The sequence below is a fragment of the Podarcis melisellensis genome, assembly GCF_964234715.1.
Source record: "Podarcis melisellensis genome assembly, chromosome: 17".
Classification (NCBI taxonomy): domain Eukaryota; kingdom Metazoa; phylum Chordata; class Lepidosauria; order Squamata; family Lacertidae; genus Podarcis; species Podarcis melisellensis.
In genome coordinates, this window is record NC_138534.1 from 3,259,996 (window position 1) to 3,284,178 (window position 24,183).

Consider the following 24,183-nt stretch of genomic DNA (forward strand, 5'->3'; position numbering starts at 1 on the left):
TCAGCATAAACTTCTCCCTGATGTTCTAGGGAGAGTTTTTTTCTCTCTCTCCTTTCTAAGTGGAAAGAACAGAAAAATGCATGTGTGTGTCATCATCCCTGTAGCCTGAAGTGGGTGCAGTCCAGGACTCCAAGCCCACAGTTTGCCACATGCACCCACCTCTGGATACAGGTATGATAGCTGGTATCAGGTTTGTGCCACGGTCAAGCTAAGTTCATGATGGAGAAGCTCATATCATATATAAGTTATGTCAATATTTATACTTATGATATGAGATGAACCATAGAAATAAGTTCAAATTCACACACCTGTTCACACCAGCATCTAGAGGGAGAAGCAGCATCTGTTGAGCTGTGGCCTGCTGTATGACTCTCAAAAGGTTGGTGACATCCTGCACCCACATCTACCTGAAAACTATGGCAACTACCCATCTAGTGAAGGAGAGGGAAGCAGCTTCTTATTTTTATTATTCTATTATTATTATTATTATTATTATTATTATTATTAAATTTATATACTGTCCTTCATCTGAAAATCACAGGATGATTCGCAACATAAAAATACAAAATGAGAACATAAGATACATAATAAAACGAGAGCAAAAGCAGACCAATAACTCCTCCTCCACAAACACATTTAAAAGGCCATAGGATTTTCAATCAGCCAAAGGCCTGGTTCTAGAGAAACATTTTTGCCTGGTGCCTAAAGATGTGTAGTGAGGATGCCAGGTGAGCCTCTCAGGGAGAGCCTTCCACAGATGGGAAGCCACCACAGAAAATATCCATTCTCATGTTGCCACCCTCTGGGCCTCTCGTGGAAGAGGCATGTGAAGAAGGGCCTCAGCTGATGACTGCAGGGTCTGGGTTGGTTCATATGGTCTTTGAGGTATTGCAGTCCCGAGCCATTTAAGGCTTTATGGGTCAAAGCCAGCATTTTGAATTGTGCCCAGAAAGCAATGGGCAGTTGGGCCAGGATCAGCGTAATATGCTCAAACCATCTTGCCCCAGTGAGCAACCTGGAGACCAAATTCTGCACCAGCCAAAGTTTCTGAACCATTTTCAGCAGTATAACGTGTTGCAGTAAAAAGCCTGGGCTTCACTCGGCTATGAAAAGACAACGAGGATGGTACCTGGCAAATGTCCCTATAAAAGAACAGGAATTTACTTTCCATTCAGGCCGTGTGTACATCAGTATTTACTCCAGCTCCAGTGTGCCCCCCACTGTTGTTTGAAGCGAAGTACCCCTGACATTAGCCACACTCCGTTGTATTCTGCAGCTTTATGAGTAATACTAATGAATTCACATTCCCTCAAACCAGGTTCCATTCAATTAGAAAATGAAAGGAGTGGTTAAGTTGAGGTGTGCACGCTGGAGACAGCTGTTGTGCATGCGCAGATGACAGCACATGCACAGCTGAGAGCTCCAGTGATTGGAGTTCAGCGTGGGGAAGCAAATCAGCTAATGGGCATGGGGTGAAAATATCCCCACCCCCAACTTGGTGTGTACAGTAGTGTAGGAAATGAGCTTGAAACACGGCAGGGAGTGGAGGTGAGGCGGATAACAACCTTGCAGTATTTTAAGTGACTAATTTTTACATAGCCTCAGTTCTGGGTTGCCCTGCTTCAACAGCAGCCTAAAAGGCACAGTAGATTGAAATTTACAGGTGAAGCATTTCCTAGCATAGAAATTTTAAGTGGTGAATTGGGGAGATGAAAAAGGAAGGACAGACCTGTTCCAGACCCCAACAGGAACAAAGAAGGTTGCAAGGTGCTAAAGGGCTTTGTATGGTTTATTTTCCAAAGCATTCCAGTTTTCTGCTGTTCCATGTTTCAGGTGTAAGAATGCTTTATGCAGGGCAGTAAATTACTTTTTGCATCTCAAATGAGACATTGTCTTATTTTGTAGTAGGTAAAGAAAAAAGCCAACTCTGTTGTATTTGTTTCAGCTTAGAGGGACTTCCCAGAGTGAGATCTTTAACCCAGGGTAAAACTGGGAAAGAAGCCCAGAAGCGTTGAAAGTTCCATAGCCTCATAAGAAGTTTTTGTGAACAGAAGCATTTAACGGGAAAGTTCTCCTTTGCTTTGCTTAGAAGGTGATAGCAAGTGGACCAGTCTCTTGTTAGTAGTGAGGGAGTAGCACTGAGTAAAAAGAAGTGATGGGGAGTTCTACTCATTGGCATCTCGTAGCTTAAATTTCAGCCTGTGTGGGATTTTTCGCACAGGGTAGAACTGGGTACATAAAGCCCATTTTATCGCACAGAAAGACAAAGGGTAGAATTCAGTGTTCTGCTACAGAGATTGTTCCATCAGCACAAGCTTTTCAACCTGCGCAGGAAAACAGTCTCCGTGTTCCTTCCTTCTGTGGGTTCTCCTGACCCTCCAGAGTGGAACTGGGGAAGTGGGGGCACATGGGGAGGAGAGCAGGGAAAGCCCCGCTGTGCTAGTGGGAGTCCTTGCGCTACTTCTGCTAAATGAACCACGTTCTTGAATCCGGCCCAAGGAAATCTGTTATTCAGGAGGCAAAAAGTTCATATTGCTTCTGATTAAGAGTTCTTACACTTGACACCCACCAAGGCATAACAACAGCAAAAATGGAGCGCTCTTGAAAACAAACCTTACAGTTTCCTTCACCTTGTGAGGTTTGCCTCCTTGTGCGGGAAGTCTTGGAGGAACAAAGCATTGCCTTTTCAATTTCTGCTTTAGGCAGTGATTAAAGTCGCAAGAGCCAGAGGTCAGTGAAGAAAGGTGTCAGAGCCTAGCAGGGCCGGATTTAGGTTTGATGAGGCCCTAAGCTACTGAAGGTCATGGGGCCCTTTATATGTCCAGCTGTCCTTTGTCAACAACAAATTGCCGCTGTTTTTTGTGTTGAATATATGCTATTGTAATTTATGGACCTAATACTGTGGGTCAAACCTCAGCGCCTAGGACTTGTCATTTGCCACTGTTGCTGTATGTAGGTTTTTTTTTGTTTTTTATCTTATATTTTGGAAATGTACATCCAGTTTTTTCCCATTAATTTTTTGGGGGGGCTCCCAAGAGAGTGGGACCCTAAGCTATAGCCTGTTTAGCTTATATGTATGTCTGACACTGGAGCCTAGCATGGAGTGGGGAATCATAGAATCATAGAATCATAGAGTTGGAAGAGACCACAAGGGCCATCGAGTCCAACCCCCTGCCAAGCAGGAAACACCATCAATAGATAGAGCCTTTCCTCAGGTGGGGCCCCCTTGGTCTTCTAAGCCACTGCCTCCCCCTGCTGGACCCTTGGGAAAGTGTGACACTTCTGACACAATGTTTTGCTGGGGCCGTGTCCAACATTTGGAGCTAAGATCACACATCAGGAGTTAGAAAGATATGCTTTCAGTGTCTGGGCTGCTGGACAAGCCCTTTCTCCTGACCCCAATGCTCATGCATCCCTTTGACCAGGAGGGGTGGGCGGGCGTGGGAAGAGGATGCAGCAGTTTCCCTTCTTTTCCGGGTGGGGCAGCCAAGCCCATACCCAGACATCCATTTAACTCAGCTCCTCCTGTGATCCTTCTGCTGGCTTCTCTTTCATATGCACAGGGCAAGTGTTTACCACTGCAAACAGAGGAAGAAGGTGGAGAAAAGGTCTGGGGTGGGCATGGACAGGAGCTCCTTGTTCTGTGCATTTGAAAGTTAACCCCTGGTTCTCCAGCTGCTGTCCTGGCAGGCCTACAAGGAATTCCCTTATATATTTCAAGCACCCCCTCTGCAGGATTGGGGCCTGTCGTGCTGTGGCCTCAGGGCTGAAGAAGAGACAGCGGCTAAAATGGCAGACCTAGACCAAGGCAATCTGAATTCAAACCTCATTGGGTGCTCCTTGAGTAGGTCACTGAAGCTTTCCCTGCAAAAACCCGCTCTTTAAACTGAATTGGAGCGAAAGGCAATCCACAGAAAACCCGAATTGCCATTTTTTGTGATTCAGCTTTAAAGAGTGGGTTTTCCTGGGAAAGCGCTTGGACACGGAGTGTTGGACCTGCGCCTGGGCGGAAGAGGGTTACAGGTAAGGGTGGATAAGTCCAGAGTGAAAGGGGCCTGCTTTTCCATTTTCTCCCAACACCAGGTTTGCCAAAATAAAGGAAAGAAAAGTACTTCATCACTTAACCATAACTAGCACAGAATTCACTATCATCAGAATTTTAATCTGTTTTAGTATTTTAATTTTGTTTTTGTATGTTTTAAAGTGTGGTTGTGAATTTCCAACCATTTTATTGTTTTGTCTTTTTTTGTAGACTATTTGAAGTTTTCTTTACAATCAAACAGTGTATAAATTTTATTAAATAAATAAATGAAATGAAAACAGCCCGTAAGGTTTGGTGGCTTCCCCCTGATCCCTCCCCTGATCACACGATCTCACGTAGGATACATCTTATCCAAAGAGCTTAGCCATGATGGTTTAAAGTGGCAGCTGCATGAACAGAGGCGGAAAGAGCTGGGAGGAGCCGCAAGGGAAGCTCCATGCATTTATTGCTCTGCTTCTGAGCACTAAGAGACACCTGGCTGGTTGCTTTTGGAGTAGACGGGCCTCTGGCCTGATCCAGCGCAGGTGCAATAATGCTCAGCATTGCTGTTCCCCCTTCCTTTGCCTCCTCTGACCCCACCCTCACCCCTTCCCTTTCAGCCCTTGCCTCGCAGGGAGTGGAACGCCCCGATGCTGAAATACCTTGTGCAGTGGCGACCAAGGAACCACGAGCAATGGAACACGGTGGAGGTGGAGCGCCCCCCTGTGGTGGTGACGGACACCCCTGTCTTCTCGCCCTACGAGATTAAAGTGCAGGCGCAGAATGGCTTTGGCAAAGGACCTGAACCGCACACCACTCTTGGCTACTCTGGGGAGGGAGGTGAGTAGGGAGGAGGGGAGCTGCTATTGTGGAAGGGGGAGATGTAGTGACAAGCGTGTCTGTTTGGATTTTTACCCATCGAGGCCACCTCAGGTAGGAACACCTCAAACAAAGCCAGGTTAAAGCCAGCAGAACACCTTTTCAAAAAGGCATATTTCATCATGGGTGTCTTACTAGGATCAGAAAAAGTGTGGCTCTGCTGTTGCTAGGTTTGGGGGAGAAGCTCACTTCCATTCAGATTTTAATGCAAACCTACGTTATTCAGGGTTGTGGCCAACCAAGCTCTACTCTGAGCAGACGTATTGAAATCAACACGATTGTGGGTGAGATCCTGCCCATTTTGGGTCTTGTGTGAAATTGGCATGAACGGCAGTGTTACTTCTTCAGCCGTGGCAGACATGGCAAGGCACACAGTGATGGCACAGCGGGACATGTGGGCAGCGGTGGCAGCAACAGATATCATGGAAGCAGCAGTGTACTTTCCGAAACAATATGCAAATTGAAAGGCAGCTGTCATTTGCATTCTTCATGTCTCTGTATTTTGTGCTACAGTTCTCCAAGGAGGAAGTGTGCATAAAACATCATATATTAGTGAAAATAACATGCACTGTATTAGGCACAATCACTTGCAAACCTTTGTATATTAGACAAAATTGCACAGCAAAATATATGTATTAGGAGAAATTTGCACTAAAATGCTGGCACATTTTTGAGGACTTTTTTTAAAAAAGCCTCCTCACTTGTCATATTGCTTTCCAGAACAATTAGGTCCACACCCAAGTATCAGGCCTGGCCCTGCCATTAGATCAGGGGTGGGGTGGCTAACCTTTTGGGGGCCAAGAACTGAATTGACCTATGGTCAATTGTCCAGTGTAAATGTAAAAGTAGGCATGGTAAAAGAAAGGGGGGGGGAGGAAAAGGATGCATGGGTTGGATGCAAGAACCCCCTTTGACATCATAAATTCAAAACAGGGCACCTTTGAGAACAGTCAGTAATTTTATAAAAAATTAAATTATTATTTTTAATTACAATTTGAGGGACCTTGGGGTCACAAGAAAAAGTCTCTGTGTGTGTGTGTGTGTATGGGAATGGGTTTGAGAGATTTATCTTTTCTCCCACTTCTTTCCCTGGGAAAACCTGCTGCTTACTGCTGAATTGGGGCAAACATCAATTAGGTTCTCCAGATCACTGTTTGTTATGATTCAGTGGAAAACAGTGGGTTTTCCCAGGGAAAGCGGGGGGAGAAACAACCCCCCCTCTCTTGCACCCTTGACTAGAAATCATGGGACAAACAGAAGTGTGGATGAGCCCCAAATGTGATTTTTTGGGTGCCTTCTGGGACCTTTGGGCCACAGGTGAGCCACTGCTGCATATAGTGAGGTGTCTGCCCAAGGCAGCCTCTTCAGCCTAGTCGACACCCCTCAGGCGCAGCCCAGGGCCCTGTCCCTGTGCCAGCCTTGATGTAAGAGCCACCTGCCAGTCCAGCCAGGTTGGTCTCAGGTAGAGAAATGTTTTGGGCCTGCTCAAGCTCTCAGGCCCTCTCTTCTTCTTGCCTGGCCACATCTGAATGGGATTAATTGCTCTCCCGACAGTACCCGAAGCCGTCCCTGAGAATATGGGAATTATGGTGATCAACAGCACAACCATCAAGATTTCCTGGACCCTGCTTCACAGACAGAAAATTTTTGGCCACCTCAGGGGATTTAAGGTAAGGGCAAAACCTCAGTAGCAGGGAGGGGGCAGCATCTGCAGAAGTCTGTTCATTTTTACTTGTGTGTTTTCAGAACTTATAACCCACTCTTCAAATAAATTTCCCCGGACCCATTACAATGCTGCTCGGTCACCAGTAAAACCAAAATAATAGTACAGCACAATCCTGGGCATATCTCCTGTAAAAGAAGTCCCAGTGAGATCAATAAGACCTGATCCCTGATCAGGTGGTATAGGATTGCAGCCTAAATTATTCGAAATAGTAAGCTATTGCAGACTAAATCAGAGCAAAATAAGAGAAATTTATGGAAGCAAATTGTGGTGCAGAATTTGGAATACAGTACTTTGCTGAAGAATAATAATTTTTTTTAACTATGTACCATTTAAAGGGCAAAATCACTCTTTACATGATCAAAGTTACATTCCCATCAGGTTTTTTAAAAACCTTCTTGGAACTGGGAGGCAGTCTGCACATGGCAAGAGGCACTTTGCACAAAGGGTGCCAGAACCAAACAACTGTGAGTGCATGTCTGGCTAGCAGAACTGGGGGTAAGATCTCTGTTCCTCTCTCTCCCCCTTCCCCAGATTTATTATTCAAACTTTGGGACCATGGCAGAGCACAGCCATCGCCAGGTCTACCTTCACCCCCACCCCCATGGGGACCTGGAGATTGAAGGGGATGTGTCTCAAGTCACCCTGGGGGGCTTCAGGCCCTGGAGCCGGTACAGACTTCAGATGAGTGTGCTGAATGGGCAGGCCGAGGGACCCCGCAATGAGGCCCTGGAGTTCAACACCCCGGAGGGAGGTAAGTGCCCTAAGCCCTTCACCCTCAAACCGTCCACATTTTATCTCCCCTTAACCTGCTGCTAACTTTATGCTCCTCTTACCTCTAGGGGCTGAGCCCTCCCACCGCATTCTCTGTCCTTGTTTTGTTAGATGCAAGTACCAAAGCATACAGAAATTATAACAGTAATAACAACAACAAAAAATCCAGCAAACCTCAGCGTAACATGTTGGGTAACCTCATTTTATCCTACAACAGAGCCTGAGCTGGGATATGAACCTGGCCTTCCCACATCTAGGGGTAGCAGTCTGGTCTCTTGGTGCTCACTTTCAGCTTTCTAGCCCCAAGAAACTTCTGGAATGGGAGTGTTTCCTTTCACCACATGTGGCCCACTTCTTCCCAAATGCTTCCTCTCACTATCCTCACTCTCCTTTTCTCTCTCTGCCTCCACACACAGTGCCCAGTCCCCCAGCATCCTTCCACTTGGACTGCATCTCGGATACGGCACTGAAACTGGAGTGGACGCCCCCCAAATTCCCCAATGGGAAATTGCTGAGATACAAGTTGGCCTTCCAGCAAGGTGAGTCCGTGGAAGGGTTTTTCTGGGGGCTTGCAGTGAGGTTGGTCTGTGGAATACTAGGGGGCTTGAGAGGAATTTGGTTGGGCATTTGTCCAGAAAAACAGCCCAAAAATATTCTTAGTAAAAATAAAGCATACTGTACTTTGGATGTGGGGGTATAGATAGTGTTTTAAGCATACTGCTGCTACTGTTACTTGTAATATACTGCCAGTAGTGACAACTAATAGTGACAACCCTAATTGTTAATGCTCCAACCCTCTCTGCCTTCTTGCGCCTAGCCAACCAGACAGCCAACCAGACGGCGCTGGAATCCACCTCCTACAGCATCAGTGCTGAACACAATGACTTTAATCTCACTGACCTTGCCCCACATACTCCCTACAAGTTGTACCTATGGGCAGAAACCAGTGTGGGGCCAGGGGAGCCATTTGTTCTGGAAGAGCATGCAATGCGCGAGTCAGGTAAGTGAAGCCTTATGGATACGCCCTCCAGGGGGAACTTGTGGCCCTCCAGATCTTGTTGAACAACTCCTGTCATCCCGGATCACTGGCTATGTTTTCTGGTGCTGATGGGAGTTGGAGTTCAAGAGCATCCAGAGGGCCACACAGGCTCCTCCATCCATGTCAGACCCAGGGAGAGAAAGAAAAGATGTTTCCTGCGGAGGTTGCACAAACTCCCTGCTTAGGACGAGGAGCACAAAACTGGGGCAAGGCCACCCCCTTGCCATAGCCTGGCCCTTGGTCACCCATAGTTTGCCGGGTTTGTTTTTTGTAAGTAGATGCCTTTGAAAAGAATAAGAACAGGTTGTGAGGAGGACTTTTGAATAATCCTTGATGTATTTGTTTGCTGGATTGGTGATAGTGTGTGTGCTCCTTTTTTAAAAAAAAAACTCTTGAAATTCAAATAGAAATTGTATTCACACTCAGAGATTATAGGATACAGCTGTATGTTCTGGGTCAGAGATGGGGAACCTTTGGCCCTCCAGGTTTTGCTAAATGTACTCAAGGTTTCTCACTGACCTTCTTTTATGTTGTTAGTAATAAGGTTCAAAGTCCCTGGCACAGCTTTTAGACAAAGGTTCCCAGACAAAGGCTTCTGTGGGGGACTCAGTAGGCATACCTGATGTCCATACGCCACATGCAAAGAGAGTGATTCCTGTGTTGATCCCAACATGTAGATCAGGGACTTGCAGGATCAAGGGCCAATAGATAATTATGGCTTATTTCAGAAGTGACATCAAGTGATAAAGCACTATGTGAACAAGTCCTGCATGCTCTCTCATCCCTTCATGTGCCCTGTATCAGTTAGTTTCTTCCTCTTCAGCAACAGAGTGCTTTGCCATTTCATCCTAACCAATATGCTTTGGTTTGTGCATGATAAACCATGATTTGAAGCTGATTTGCAATTTCGATTTGAAAGGGGAAGTGCAAGCCATAGTTTCCTGTTTCTGACATAGTGGTAAACTATGGTTTGCCCCCATGAAAGAAGTAACTAAATAAAGGGGCCGCATGGGGGTAAACATGCAAGCCTGAGCCTCGTTCATGTGTGAATAAGCTGAGTACTTGAAGCAGAAGATCCAAGGTGTAACATTGCTTTCTCACTGATGAATATAGGAAATATTCTTCCATTGCTTCAGCATTCCAATGGAGAATTTTCTAGCAGGTTTGTACTCTGCTAATCAAAATGATATGTTTCATGGCATCCATGATCCATTGCCTGCTTTGCAACAAGGCTGCCTCTTTGATCAACAACAAGTATTAAGACTTGAGTCCACCCTGGGTCTTGAACTGGTGTCCTAGGGATGTCAGACAAAGACTCACTCTGCATGCTCCCACCAAACTGCAGGAACCCTCCATGCCAACCAAGGAAGCCTTCTTGCACCAATAGAACATAATTGGTCAGATGATACTTCAAGACCAGGCTTTCTTTCTTGATTTCTTGTCTGAGGAACTAGGAGATCTTCTCCTGTTGTGTGAAGATTGCCTCTGCCTTTCTCCACAATTGGCAGACCTTTCTTTGACAGACAATTCATGTGAATGAGGTGGTGACAAAGCTTTCAAGTTGAACTATTGTTTGTACTATTAGTCTAGAGGAAGTCAGAGAAAGAGGCCAGCTCAGTAATTCTATGATGGTCAGTTCATTCTAAAAAGGGAGTATTGTGCTATCTGGTGCTGTTCTTGTGCGGTGTGTGTGTGTGTGTGTGTGTGTGTGTGTGTGTAATGCATCAGCACAGCAATGTGCATTTTGGACTCACCTTGGTGGTTCAGTTATGGGGGTTGTCATGACAAGTTCCTGCAGTTCAGAAATTACCACTGGCTTAGTAGCAGTGGTCAGTAAGAGAGGGGAGACAGGGAGCAAGACAGAAGACTGGGCAAAATTGTTTGGATCCAGAGATCTGTGGATTCCAAAGGAAGAGCAATGGTTCCAAGACGTTAGGAATGGGCAGGCAGCTGAGGGGTGGGCAGAAGAGCCATGGGGTAGGAGGATGATCCAGGGGAAGGAGCCAGTGACTTATGGGGTTCTGTGCCACTCGTGAGGCAGGATCTGTCAGGGACTGGGCAGAGGAGGAATGGTGGAGACCGCCTCCCCAGCCTGACCCTTCCAGGGAGGAGGGAGAGGAAGACAGCTTAGATTTACAACAGGAGTTTGAGGAAGGTCGCAGCTCAGAGGCAGATGAGGGGAAAGTTGGGAAATAATGGGAGAGGAGGAGAAGGAGGAAGCAGCAGCAGCAGGGGGCAACAGCTGACAGACAGAGTGTCTTTAGAAAGCATTCCAGACCCCACCTCCCAGAACCTGGCGAACCTTGAAAGTAGGAGAGCAAGGGCTCAGAAGCAGAGGGCATGGAGCAGCACCCATAGAAGTGATGAATGGGGAGCTGGGAGAGATGAGGGATGGAGATTCACTAGGGACAACACCATTATCCAGAGGCTGGGTTCTATAGCCTCTCTCTGTAAGTACTGAATAAAAAGAGGATGGTAAGAAACATTCCCTTGTCTTTGCATGTTTCTGGCAACTGGCTGGGAGTCGCTGACAGCTGCCTGACAGGAGCTGGGGGTGGGGGAAGAGGAAGAGGAAGAGGGAAGAGTCTGGGAGAAGGAGGCAGGGGCAGAGTTGTAGCAAGGCAGAGGCCGAAGAGACAGTCCCAGAGAGAGTCAGGCCCATTAGAATCTCCATCCTCTCCCACACTGTCTCCAGGTGTGGAGGACAAGGAGGGGCTTAAAGCGACAGGAGCAGCTGGAGCCGCCACCACTATAGGTTGCCACTTGCTTGTACTCACTATATCAGATGAGGGGGTTTAGGTGAGCTGAATGGGGTTGCATTGTTGCTGCAAATTAGAGTATAATTCTGAAGAAGTAGCTTGCTAGCTAGCTAAGTAGCAGGAGTAGTGTGTATATTTGTTGCACCTTAGAAACTGATGCGATCAAGTGCTTTGCCAATAGAGAACTAAATTTCTGATCGCTTGGAACACGAGAGCAAGCAGTGGTGACTCATGCAGCAAGTTCTCTGCTGGGTGACAAGCTGTCTACCACGGAGTGGGATTGCCTAAGGGGAGAGGGCCCTTGCTAAACGGCTCTTCTGGAGGTGCAGGAAGAAGTGCTATTTTCATTTCATGTGGCTGCATTGCAACATGGGTTCTGGGTGGTGGTTTAGAGAGCCAGCAATGCCGATAGAGGCTGCTGGTGCCATCACTTGAGCCGCAACCTGCTCACAACCAAGTGAGTGCTTGCTGCAAAAGCAGCAGTCCGCCACATTCTCCACATCTGACTCACCACCTGCTCCAGTAAGGGTGGCAGGTCCCCTTTCTACCATATGAGCTTAAAAGGCTCCACCTTAGTTCTTGGAGGACCCCCAGTTTCAGACTTTCACAGCCAGACGTTTCTATCACTCTTGGTAGCAGAAAGAAAGGAAAGCAGCACTTTATCTTGGTTACCTTCCCCGCTCCCTTCAGAATCAATGATTCTCAGAAAACAAAAATCTATGCCATGTTCCAGATTTATCTGTGGTTTTTTTCATGCAGAATTTCAGGATGATGGGCAGAGAAGATCAATCCATGCATGGGATCATAGGGTATCACTTCCAGATGCTTTTTCTGCCTTGATTATGTTGTTTTTCTCTCTGGAGGGCTCTGTAGCAAGGCTGGGGGAGGGGCCCCGTGGCCCTACAGATGCCCTTGGGCTTCAACTCCCACTGGTCCCCACTGGGGTGTTGGGAGCTGCCATCCAACAATGTCTAGAGAGCCATAGATTCCTCGCCCCTGCTCCATGGAGTTAATCAAGCATTACTTTCTGTTGTCTTCTTAAGGAAGGCATTGAAATGTTAATAAATTCCTCTGCAACCTTGTTTTTCTTTCTGCCTCCATGCCCAGTGAACCTGAGCTTTATGAATATCAGTTTGGGTGAAACAGGGAAGAACTACACCACCATTGTCTGGACCCCACGACCCAACCAGCGAGATGTGGAAATCAAAGTCCATCTTATGAGCAAGACTGGTAAGAGCAAGCAAAGGTGTGGCCCTTTCGATAAGGAGGTGGGTGGGTGGGTGGGTGGGGAAACCACAGCAACTTTCCCTTCTCTCATGGTCATTGTGCCACCAGAGAAACTGAGATGCTACTTACTGTAATTTTACAGGTGTAGTAATTGAGAAGGCAGGATAGGGGCTTTCTCATAGCCACCAGATGACTCCATCGGTCAACCAAGTCCATAAATAACCTGCACATTTAGCAGTGTGCACTGGTTTTAATCTCCCCTGCCAACAGAAAATGGACTGTGTTGCTAGAAGCTGGAAAAAGTGGCAGGCATGGACACTTGGAAAATGTGGATTCTCTTTGCTACTGAAACAAAAAGAGCATAGGGCAGGGCTGGAGAACCTTGGTGACCTTCCATATGTTTTTGGACTCCAACTCCCATGAGCTCCAGGCAGCTTGGCCAGTGGGTTGGGGACGAAGGGTGTTTGTAGACAACAACATCTGGAGGACCACAGGTACAGCACAGATCTTCCCATCTCAGCATTCTTTATGATTAGAATTCAGTGTTCAACCTCTAAAAGGTGAATAGTTTAGTGAATAGATTTTGGACATACTATTCATCCTTCTTCATCAAGTTAGGCAAATGGCATAAATGTTAGACATTTACCGGTATACACTGAAGTGAAATATTCGCATTACCGAGTATTGATAAACAGCAATATTTGCAAAGGAGGATTTTGAAGAGAAATCTGCTTGGGTGAGTGGGAGCTAATTAATTGCTGCTCTGACACACAATGCCCTTTCTGCAGGCAGGGATGGGATGGAGCAGAAGACTATCCTCCATTCCTCTTCTGCTAGTGTGATGATGGATATTTCCCAATAATTTTGCTCTTGGCATGAACAAATTCTTCTCACAAAAATCCTCCAAAGCCAGCAGCAGATGTCATGAGCCCGCCTGAGCATCTGAGAACAGAACAATATTGATGGCATTTAGTAACAATACTGACAGTTTCTTAGTCAACAACTTGGAAAGTGGAGGTTGGTCCTTAAATTCTGAAATAACATAGTTATATACACTTTTTAAGGAGAGGAAAGGCAAATCAAATCAGCCTGTGCTCTTAGTGTCTGCTGGGCAGCATCAGCAGGCCAGTTTGTAGCTCAGGCATAGGCAAACTCAGCCCTCCAGATGTTTTGGGACTACAACTCCCATCATCCCTGACCACTGATCCTGTCAGCTAGGGATGATGGGAGTTGTAGTCCCAAAACATCTGGAGGGCTGAGTTTGCCCATGCCTGTTCTAGCTAGAGATGGGGGAGAAGTACAATTAAGTTTGTATTTGAAGGAAAGTCTACTGAATTCACACTGTCCAAAAACACTGCACAAGCCAAAACACAACCACCCTTTGAAATTCACATTCACTGAAAATTGCAAGGAAGTACTCCAGCCAAGTAATGTGTAAAGGTGCAGGGATCCCTGACTGTTAGGGTCAGTCGTGAACAATTCTGGGGTTGCGGTACTCATATCGCTTTACTGGGTGAGGGAGCCGGCGTACAGCTTCCAGGTCATGTGGCCAGCATGACTAAGCCACTTCTGGTGAACCAGAGCAGCGCACGGAAACACTGTTTACCTTCCCGCCGAGCGGTACATATTTATCTACTTGCACTTTGATGTGCTTTCAAACTGCTAGGTTGGCAGGAAGTAATGTGTATAAGAGGTTTCTTATAAGAGGCTTATTATCAAGGTGCATGCAATATTAGTGAAAATAACATACAAAAATGCATTCCATTAGGGAAAGTGTTAATATTAGGGAAAACATGCTTTGCAAAAAATGTGTATATTCAGCAATATTGCTTATAAAATGTTCACACTAAACCACTGGTGAATCTTACAAGAATTTTAAAAAAATAAAACAATTATGTGTAAACATGGAGAACTGAACTTAAGCTTGGAAAAATGAAAGGCTGAAAAGGTCAGGTTTGCTCGCGCTGACTTCTTCTAACCCAGATTCAGGTGCAAGGGTGTGGCTGCCGAGGGGACTGAATGCACAGTCTGGTTTCCCCCTGTCTCTCCCTGTTTTCTAAGCAGATAAAGAATCGTGGCGAACCGTAGGGGATGCCAGCTCCAGCCAGGGATCCTTCAGCATCCCAGACTTGCAGCCAGGCAAGCAGTATCGGGTCCGGCTTGTGAAAGCGCACCGCACTGGGGAGGATCAGACCATCTGGGAGACAGAGGTTGAAACTAGTGGCGTAGGTAAGTGGTATTTTGGACCAAGGGGTTGCATTGCTAAGGAGAGTGTTTCTTTTGCTGGATCAGTGAGCAATAACAAGACCAAAAGGTGAGGAAGGATAACAAAGAGATTTATTGCAGCTTGGTTACTACAAAGAAAAAGATGGATTAATTTTTTTTTTTAGAAAATCTTTATTAATTTTCATATAGACAAATATACATGAGATACATAACATACATGACATAACATAAAATACAGAAAACAATACAAATGAATAAAAACAATGAAATAAAAAAAGATAGAAAAACAAACATAAAAAATACATTACACTTACATGACAAATTAAAATATATAACTTCCAATAATTCTCATTATACTCCTTATATTATCTGTATTCTTTGGACAGATTCATATTACTTTGTTTTGTATATAGACATATTGTATTTCAAGTAATTCTTGGTTACCAATATCACTGTATTTCTGCAAGTATCTTATCGTTAGTACAGTACAATTTTAAGTATTCTTTAAATACTTTCCATTCCCTAAACACCTTCTGGTTTGACATTCCTCTAATTTTTCCAGTTAATTTTGCTAGTTGCAGGTATTCTACCATAAGGATTTGCTAATCGTTGGTAAGATTTCATTCTTCCAATTTCTTGCCACCATTATTAGAACAGTAGAATAATAGAAAAAGGTGGATTAAGGCAGAGAGAGGGATTCTGTGCCCCTGGAGTCACCAGGAACCCTACTTGATGGGTGAAGTGAGAGTCGAAGGCTCTCACAGGAAGGGGCCTACTCTGAATCATGCCAGGTGGGCGCAGAACTCAGAAGATCTCGGAGGGTGGCCCCATCCATTTCCTCCCTAGGGGTGGGAGGAGAAGACCAGCCTTGCCAGCTGTTTTCTGAGAGGCCACTGCAGAGGCAGCATGGTGGGGAGCTACTGAGGAGGAGGCAGATCTGGCCTTCAAGGAGCATTGCAGCAGCAGCAGTGAGCAATGCATTCCATGGAGGCTGGGTCTGCTGCCCTGCAGATTCTGCCCCCCTCCAGGTGGCCACCTTGCCTCATGGGTGCGCCAGCCCTGCTCATTGGAGGTTTTTAAGCAGAGGTTGGGTGGCCATCTGTCAGGGATGCTTCAGTTGTGATTCCTGCATTGCAGAGGGTTTCATGGTCCCTTTCAACTCTACAGTTCTATGATTCTATGAAGTAGCTGCCTTGGAGGAGAGAGCAACTTTAGCCTGCCTTTTAAAAGCGAAGGGTCTTCCTCCACTGGCTATTTTTTAATGGAGAAAAAACCACATTAGGATCAGACCTGTTACTTTCAAACTGAAGGGCTCTTCTCCAGTCTTCATTAAACTGTTCCTGAAGATGATGTTACAGGAGCTTGTGTGTGTGTGTGTGTGTGTGTGTGTGTGTGTGTGTGTGGACTCAATTCACAGCTAGTGCTTCACAATCTATCAATTATATTTTCAAAGACTTTGATTGTGTTGCCCTCTTGCATTTATCTTTTGAGCATTGCCTCCCTCCTGGTTTCTCAGGCTTTTTATTAGGCGTTGTAATGTATTATTTATGGTTGTCACTATTAAATGTGACATCTTTTAAGTGGAGGAAGGGCCTTCTGTGATCTGACAAAAATGTCAGATTCATACTCGTGGAGACTTGGGAAGTGATGCTGAAAGGAGCTGGTTGTGTCTCTAGGCTTGGGAAAAGATGGGGAAGGTGGAGATTTGATTGCTGTCTTGAAATATTTTTAAAGCCACAGCAAAGAAGATAAGAGAGTCATTGTTCCCTCTTGCCATGTAGACAAAGGGACAAGAGGCTGCTGGTTTATATGGCAGGAGAGTGAATTTTAGGAAGACAATTCTACTTCTGAGAGCAATGGCTATATTTAGATTTGTACTGACTTAGATCAGGAGAGCTTTTGGGAGGGGGGAGTAGGAGATTTTATAAGAGAAATCTTCATTATTTGTTATTATATTGCTTGCTTTCCGCTGCCTTTCCCCCAAGCTGTGGGAATGGGATAGCACAGATGCATTTGTCTGGTGCTTGCTTAAACATCTCGGTATGTGTGTTGGTGAAAACCATTCTGTTCTCTCAAGCTGTTAGCTAATGTGTAAGCACCCCATGTTTGGGGAGTCTGAGTAGACCCATGGATGCAGGAAATGGCTGTAGCTCAATGGTAGACACGCACTTTGCACATGGAGGGTTCCAGCTTCAATTCCTCGTAAGTCCAGAGGGGTCTGGATAAAGGCCCCTCTGCAGAGCTACTGTCAGTCAGCTTTAGAGTAGTGGCAAGGATTCTGTGACTCTCAAGATGTTGTTGAACTCCAGGTCACATCAGCCCCACCCACCATGCCCAACAGTCACTGGAGTGGGCTCCAGCCAAGGTCTACAAGTTCCCCAACCCTGGTGTAGACAGCACTGAATGGACTAATCCCCTTACTCCATAAAAGGCAGCTTCCTGCGTATCTTTTAATTCCCTGTATGTGGAGGGTTGCAGGCAGCCTCTTGAGCCATTAGCAGCCAGCTGATTTTTCTCAATATGGGGCTGCAAAGGCCCTTCTGCTCATATAGAGATGGCGCTTGGTTAGGGAGGACTCCAGGCTGCTGTTCTAACCATGCTGCTCTTTCCTGAATTCATGAGTAAATGCCCCTAGCTGCCATACATGGGCAGAGAGCCCTTCCCAACCAGCTGAGAGAAACTAGTGGCCCAGCCTACTGATAGGTGCAAATGGCTCCAGCATTTCTGAGGAAGTATTCCAGCAGGAGCCAATGAACCCTTAACCCCAGACGCGTGGAGCAGATTTTGTACATTTTTGGATGTAGAGGGGTATGTGCCTGTGTGTTTAATAAGACAAGCTCCTCCATTTAAGAACCAGCATAATATGGGTGGCGTTTCCTAGAATGACCTGCTCCATGTATGAACGGAATGTACTTTCCTATGCACTGCTGCATGAAGATGGGTCTAATCCCCGATCTCAAAAAAAAAACACACACACAAAATCAGCTGGTGTGTGTGTGTGTGTGTGTGTGTATGCAGGTGCTATTTCAACCCAGGTTGTGCAGGGGTATATGGTAAGAACCTAGGTGTTCTCTAGGAGTTAGTGTGGCCCTGCCAAGATAACAGTAAGTTGTTCTCTCTGCAGCCTGATCTTGACATACTTACTTGGTGGATTTCCACCATCACAGGGAAATTCCACATTCCAGTCAGATGTTTTTGGGAGGAACGTCTCTCAGGAGTCAGAATTTAGAGATGGGCAAAGCATCAAAGCATTGAATATAACAGGTGGGCCCCAGCCCAGCACTTCGTGTTGTAAAATAGTAACTTGTAGATAGACTTGTATGTTTACTGCTGTGTATAATAAACTACAAGAATCAAGTTACTAGTAGTCGTCAGTCTTTGTTCCTGATCGTCTTCCTGCCTGGGCAATCTCAAGTGTTGCCTAAGAAATGCTGCAGTACTCTGCTATACTCTGCTAAGCTGTGCAACAGGCAAAAGCACTTCAGAGTTCACCTGCTTCAAAAGTTTTAACATTAATTTCCTCTCTGTGCTCTTTGCAGTTCCTGAGGATTTCCAAAAGAGCTTTGCTGCGGAAGGTTGGTTCATCGGCTTTGTCAGCGCCATCGTTCTCCTTATCCTGGTTCTGGTGCTTCTCTGCTTCATCAAGCGCAGCAAGGGCGGCAAGTACTCGGGTGAGGTGCCCCCAGCCCCACCCTAGCACCTCGCAGCAGACCCCCGTGGGCCACCCCCCAGGCTATTCTTACTTTTCAGTTACATAGCACTTTTAGTGCGCCTGGTGGCGTTCGTCCTCACAACACTCCTGTGAGGTAGGTTGTTATCGTTCCCATTTTACAGACAAGGATGCTGAGCTTGAGAGATGGGGGAGTTGGTGGAGTTCACGGAGTGAAGTCCATATTTGAGCTAGGAGTTGAACTCATGCGATCCAAGTTCAAGTCCCCTATTTGACCCACTGGGCTGAGATTGCGGGTGTTGCAGACCAGTAACATCTTGAGAGCCAGAGGTTCCCCATCTTTGCATTACGTACTGGAGAGACAGATTTTCATGGTAACTGCTTCCCTAAGGTAGCCTGGGAATTGCACTTTGTGAGAATGCCTCTTTCAGCTTCTCGGCATGCTCTCCTATCTGCAGCTCCGAGGGCTTCTTGCAGAGAAGCCAAAACAGTTGAGGCTTTTGAAAGCTGGCGTTACCTTTGTGTTGTTCATATGCTCTTATTACTATTTTGCTGTCCCCTGAGCAGGCGTGGGGGGCCACAGGCTCAGGGGCCGAATGCAGCTCTCCGGGCTTCTCTACCTGCCCCTTGGAATTCTCCCCAGCCACCCTCTTGCACCCCTCACTGACCCTGCTTTGCACTCTCTCCTTGTGTGCTCTTGAAGTCTCATAATGCCACTTACATGCCTGGATGGAGGCTAGAGAGGGGTGTGTGAGTGTGTGCACAAACTAGGCACTACTGTAGAAAGGTAAATTTTTCATTGTTGCTCTGCCCATGGTTTCCTCTGGCCCTCTGCCTGAAGTGGGTTCTCTCGCCTGCCCTTGGGCGTTGGAAGCCCCAGACCGGGGGGGGGGGACTAAACAGTTACTCTGGCAGGAACCAACACAACGATTCCTGCTAGTGCAATGGGATTCCCCCTCCCAGATAGCATGGGGGGGCGGGGTTGGGAGAACCCTGAGAACAGTGCTTGGGGGAGGGAGAGGGGAGATGGTTTCATCTGGCAAACTGAAATGCTTGGGCCAGTAGAACATTTGTAAGAGCACTACATTGAATAACTGTGCCAAATAAGTTCCCCACCCCCTGAAAAAAATTAAAAATAGCATGTTGTTATCTAGAGATGCTTCCACTCATCTCTGATCCAAGAGCTTTGGCAGCTTTCATAATGCTTCAAAGCATATTTGCCTTGAGATGGCTGTGGGACAAAAGAAATGAATTTATAGAGACCCCTGGACAATAATATTTCCATAGTGCACATCTCAGTGCTGGGGGGGGCAGGCATGTTTTCCATCTCCAGCCCACATGGCCAAACCCTCATTCAGATAGCCACTCAGCCCCAAGAGCTGTGGGGCAGCTCTCTAACAACCGTCTGTCACAGGTCCCCCCCCCAACCTGCAGTTTTCCCATAGTTCCCATCCCAACACCTCAGTGAGGCAGAGGAGAGGCAGTCTTTCAGAATGAGAGGCAGGGCTGCTCCTCTCCTCTTTCCTAATAACATCTCCCTGCCTGCTTGGCCACCTTCTGCACTAACCTCACCCACCCCAGTCCCTAATTCCAAACCTCTGCTCTGCTCTGGTTGGTTGGCTGGTCCCCTGCCCATCAAGGCTTTCACCTCATTTGACATGTTTTCTCTTCTTCTCTAGTGAAAGACAAAGAAGACACTCAGGTGGATTCCGAGGCCAGGCCTATGAAGGACGAGACCTTTGGGGAGTACAGGTACAAGACAGGGGAGTGGAGATGCTGGCCTGGGCTCAGGAGGGAGAGAGGGGTGGGAAAGACATGCAGGGCCAAGGCAGCCACTCTCCATGACCACAAGGTTTATCCATGTGGTTTCTATAGGTCTGAACCCCAGGAACTTAAGTGGCCTCATGTGCCTGGACTCCCATGCTAGGGAAAGTGTGGGATTTAATGGGCTGCACTTGTTTGTGGCCAGAGAAACAGACTCTGGGATTTATTTTTTACTATCTCATTTTGCATCCAAGAGCAGTGATGGCATTAAAGACTGCACAAATTCATGCAGGATAAGGCCATCCATGGCCTCCAGTCCTGACGGTTGTGTTGTGCCTTCGCTGTTGGAGGCAGTGATGCTTCTGAATGCCAGTTGCTGGAAACGGCAGGAGAGGAGGGAGAGCTGTTGCGCCCATGGCCTGCATGCAGGTTTCCCATGGGCATCTGGTTGGCCACTGTGAGAACAGGATCCTGAACTAGATGGGTCCCCTTTGGCCTGATCCAGGAGGGCTCCTCTTCTTATGCTCTTCTTTTATCCTCCCATCCGAGATGTAAACAAGCCTGGGTGTTTGGATAGGTAGCGCCCATGCTCAGCACTTCAAGATATTTACTGAAGTGAGCCTGCTTCTGATGCTGCCACCCATCAGTCTACACCACCACACCATGACCAATCCAGCCTGAGCTTGGAATCCCAGTGACCAAACCTTGTGAGATATTAGCAGGGCTCTGTAGTTTTGCAGAAATGTGGAAAAGCAGTAGAATGTGATACTGGCCACAGAACTCAGCTTCCTTAAGAATCTCAAGCTTTCTTTTTTCCTTTTTTTACAGGAAGCAAGTTTCTAGCCCTATTGTTGCAAACACTGTATTATTCGCTCTATAAGACGCACTTTTTCCCTCCTAAAACGTAAGGGGAAATGTGTGTGCATCTTATGGAGCGAATGCAGGGTGCGCAGCTATCCCAGAAGCCAGAACAGCAAGAGGGATCGCTGCACAGTGCTCCCTCTTGCTGTTCTAGCTTCTGGCTTAGCTGCATGCAGCCTCTTCAGGGCAGCGGGGAGCCTTCATCCCACTGCCCTGAAGAGGTTGCGCAGCTATCCCAGAAGCCAGAACAGCAAGAGGGATCGGTGCACACTGATCCCTCTTGCTCTTCTGGCTTTGGGGATAGCCACGCAAAGCCTCTTGAGCACAGCAGGAGCGCTCCTGCCTCTTTGCTCAAGAGGCTTTGCGTTGCTTTCTTGTTTCTTGTTTTTCTCCTCTGAAAACTTGGTGCGTCTTATAGGGCGAAAAATATGGTATATATTTCTGTGGGTTGTGCCACACTTCAGTGCCCTGAATAGTTCCTTCTCCCTCTCCATGACTATCAAAAGAAAAATAAACTAAGTAAGATGTCATTCAAATTTGCATAATGTAGAAATCCCACTTATCTTGGCAGAGGATTTGGATTACCTTCATGTAAATCAAATGCTGGGGTTTTTATTTGGACACCTAGTCTTGAGTATGAGTCCCTCTTCCTTGGTGGTAGGTTCAGGGAGTGACCAAGCAGGAGGAGAGAGTAAGGGTGACGGTGGTGGCCGGTGAGTGATCTTCTGCAGAGTCTTGTACAAAACACCATCATCTGCCAAATGATGGTTGCTGCAATAATCCAGTTTAGTAAGTGTGAGATTGAGATTCTGATGGTGCTACACATCAGGGCAGCCAGGAGATCTTGTGAGTTGGCACCTGAGTTACTACACCAAGTATTTCCATTGATATAGCATTAGTGGGATGCTGGGGGTTTTTACAGACTGACAAAGTTGTGCTGTTTCTGCATAGGGTTGGTAATCTACAATAGACAAGATAGGGAAGCAGTCAAGGACTGACAGGGAGCAGTGAGGAGAGGGAGAGGGAGGGGGGGGGAGGGGGAGGTCAGCGGAGGAATCAGTTGAGTAGCCTTTCCCAGCCTTGTGTCCCCAGAGGTTGTTGGACTGCAACCATCATCATCCTCAGCCAATAATCAGAGATGATGGGGGCTCAACAGCATCTGGAGGGCACTAGGTTGGGGAAGGATGCAATAAAAGGTTGGTGAGGCTTCTTGAAAGGCTTGACTGAAGAAGGGAGTCCCTGGGTAAGTTAGGGGGTGAGAGGTCGGCAGAAGTGAGGGGTCATAAATAGGGTTCCTGATGTTTAGCATGCTGCTCACTCCTCTTAGGGCTTGCCCACACTGCCTAGGAAGCATGGGTCCAAGCAGTTTCCGCTTGACCCACACTTTGTGGGCACAGATCTGTGCAGTTATCCCCTTGCCCCACTTTTCCCAGGGAAAACCTGCTCTTTAGCCAGGGGAGGACTTTGGGCTTTCAACTTTCCGTGGCACTCTGTGCGAGGCCAAAATTTAGCCTTCACCTTCCGTTCGGCACATGCTCTGTGCCATAGTTGCAACACCCTCTGGTGCCCACTCCCCCAGTTCAGCACTCAGTGCTGAGGAACTGGCCGTGCTGCCCTAAATCCATGGAAAAGCAGATTGCCATTTGCTTCAACTGAGCTCTGAAGAGCGGTTTTCCTTTGGGGTGGGGTGGGGGGACAACGGAACAAGAGGAAGTGTGGAGAAGCCCTTAGTATATTTACACACACACCCTTTATTGCAGTCCATAGACCCAAAATACACAGTACAACACGGCCTTCGTATATGCATTTCTGCCCTTAGTCCCCTGCAGGAAACTCTCGAAATATGACGCTGGTTTTCTCTCTTTTCTCCCCCATCTCTTGCTTCATTAATGGAGGTCCCTGGAGAGGTAAGAGGGATATCCGGGGACTGCATATTGCCTGAGGAAGGTGGGGCTGGACAAGGACACTCACCCCCTTGCTTCCTCCCTCCCTTTTTCGCTGTCTTTATCCACAAATGACCCTTAAATAGCTTTGTGCTTTCCTCATCTTTTGCAAATCCAAATGAAAAATAGGTGTCAAGACAGATTACATTTTAAATGCTGTTCTCTTCTACTGTCTGCCTTGCATTAGCATTCCAGTGATGAGTTCCAGACTAACAGGCAGTCTTATTAATGTTAGCTTGTGAAAATGGCTTTTAATTTCTTGGTAGATCTTCCCTGAAATGCTACATGCCTGATCTTTCCACCCTGAGGATATATATATGCAGATTATGCGATAAATGTTTGGAATCCTGCAGGGATGAAGGCTTCACAGTGCCATAGCGTGTTTACTTCGAAGTAGAATCATAGAATTATAGGGTTGGAAGAGACCACAAGGGCCATCGAGTCCAACCCCCTGCCAAGCAGGAAACACCATCAGAGCACTCCTGACATGTGGTTGTCAAGCCTCTGCTTAAAGACCTCCAAAGAAGGAGACTCCACCACACTCCTTGGCAGCAAATTCCACTGTCGAACAGCTCTTACTGTCAGGAAGTTCTTCCTAATGTTTAGGTGGAATCTTCTTTCTTGTAGTTTGGAACCATTGCTCCGTGTCTGCTTCTCTGGAGCAGCAGAAAACAACCTTTCTCCCTCCTCTATGTGACATCCTTTTATAAATCCAACTGGGTTGGGTAATTCCAAGTAAATCCAACTGGGTTGGGGGTATTCCCTAGTAAGCATGCGTAGGATTGCAACCTTCACGTGTTCAAAAAATACATATATTGTTGTTGTGTGTCTGCAACTGCTCTGGCAGATAGGCCAGTGTTATTTTCCCTAGAGGGAGGTCTGAGGAAATGCTGGTTTGCCTAACAAGGGCCTGTGAATGTGTTGCTGAGGCAAGGCTCAAATGACAGATGCTCTGATTTGTAGGGAATGGACAGTACTATCCACACCAACCCATCTAAACCCCATAGAACACAGTGGGCTTAACTACTGAGCAAGCATGCATAGGATCATGTGGCACGTCTGTGAGCCACTGTAATATCCACTTCCTGAGGATCATTTGTTTCTGCCCCCCCCCCTTGTTGTTGGGTTGTGGTTTTTTGCTGGGGATGGTGGCTGAGTGAAGACTTGGCTCTTTCAAAAGGCATTCTCCATTAGCTAACTGCAGGCCTTTTTGAACTGTGGTTGTTTTAACTTGATTTTATCTTATCTGTTTATCTGCTTTCCTACTTTGGTTTTATTGATTGTTTTTAGACAGACA

The 24,183-nt window shown here is 46.7% G+C and overlaps 1 protein-coding gene across 10 annotated transcripts in view; it reads left to right on the top strand.

Moving 5' to 3' along the window:
* L1CAM (L1 cell adhesion molecule) overlaps positions 1-24,183 on the top strand; it is a 99,086-nt gene that overhangs the window by 67,131 nt on the left and 7,772 nt on the right. For 2 of the 10 annotated variants that reach the window (XM_081893786.1, XM_081893792.1), the window contains 10 exons: positions 4,642-4,861; positions 6,455-6,570; positions 7,158-7,377; positions 7,814-7,936; positions 8,215-8,397; positions 12,303-12,425; positions 14,484-14,651; positions 18,188-18,319; positions 19,998-20,070; positions 22,839-22,850. In XM_081893786.1, the coding sequence (XP_081749912.1) occupies positions 4,642-4,861; positions 6,455-6,570; positions 7,158-7,377; positions 7,814-7,936; positions 8,215-8,397; positions 12,303-12,425; positions 14,484-14,651; positions 18,188-18,319; positions 19,998-20,070; positions 22,839-22,850 (1,370 nt within the window). The remainder of the gene's footprint in view (positions 1-4,641; positions 4,862-6,454; positions 6,571-7,157; positions 7,378-7,813; positions 7,937-8,214; positions 8,398-12,302; positions 12,426-14,483; positions 14,652-18,187; positions 18,320-19,997; positions 20,071-22,838; positions 22,851-24,183) is intronic. The other 8 variants (XM_081893788.1, XM_081893787.1, XM_081893790.1 and 5 more) reach the window with 7 other exon arrangements.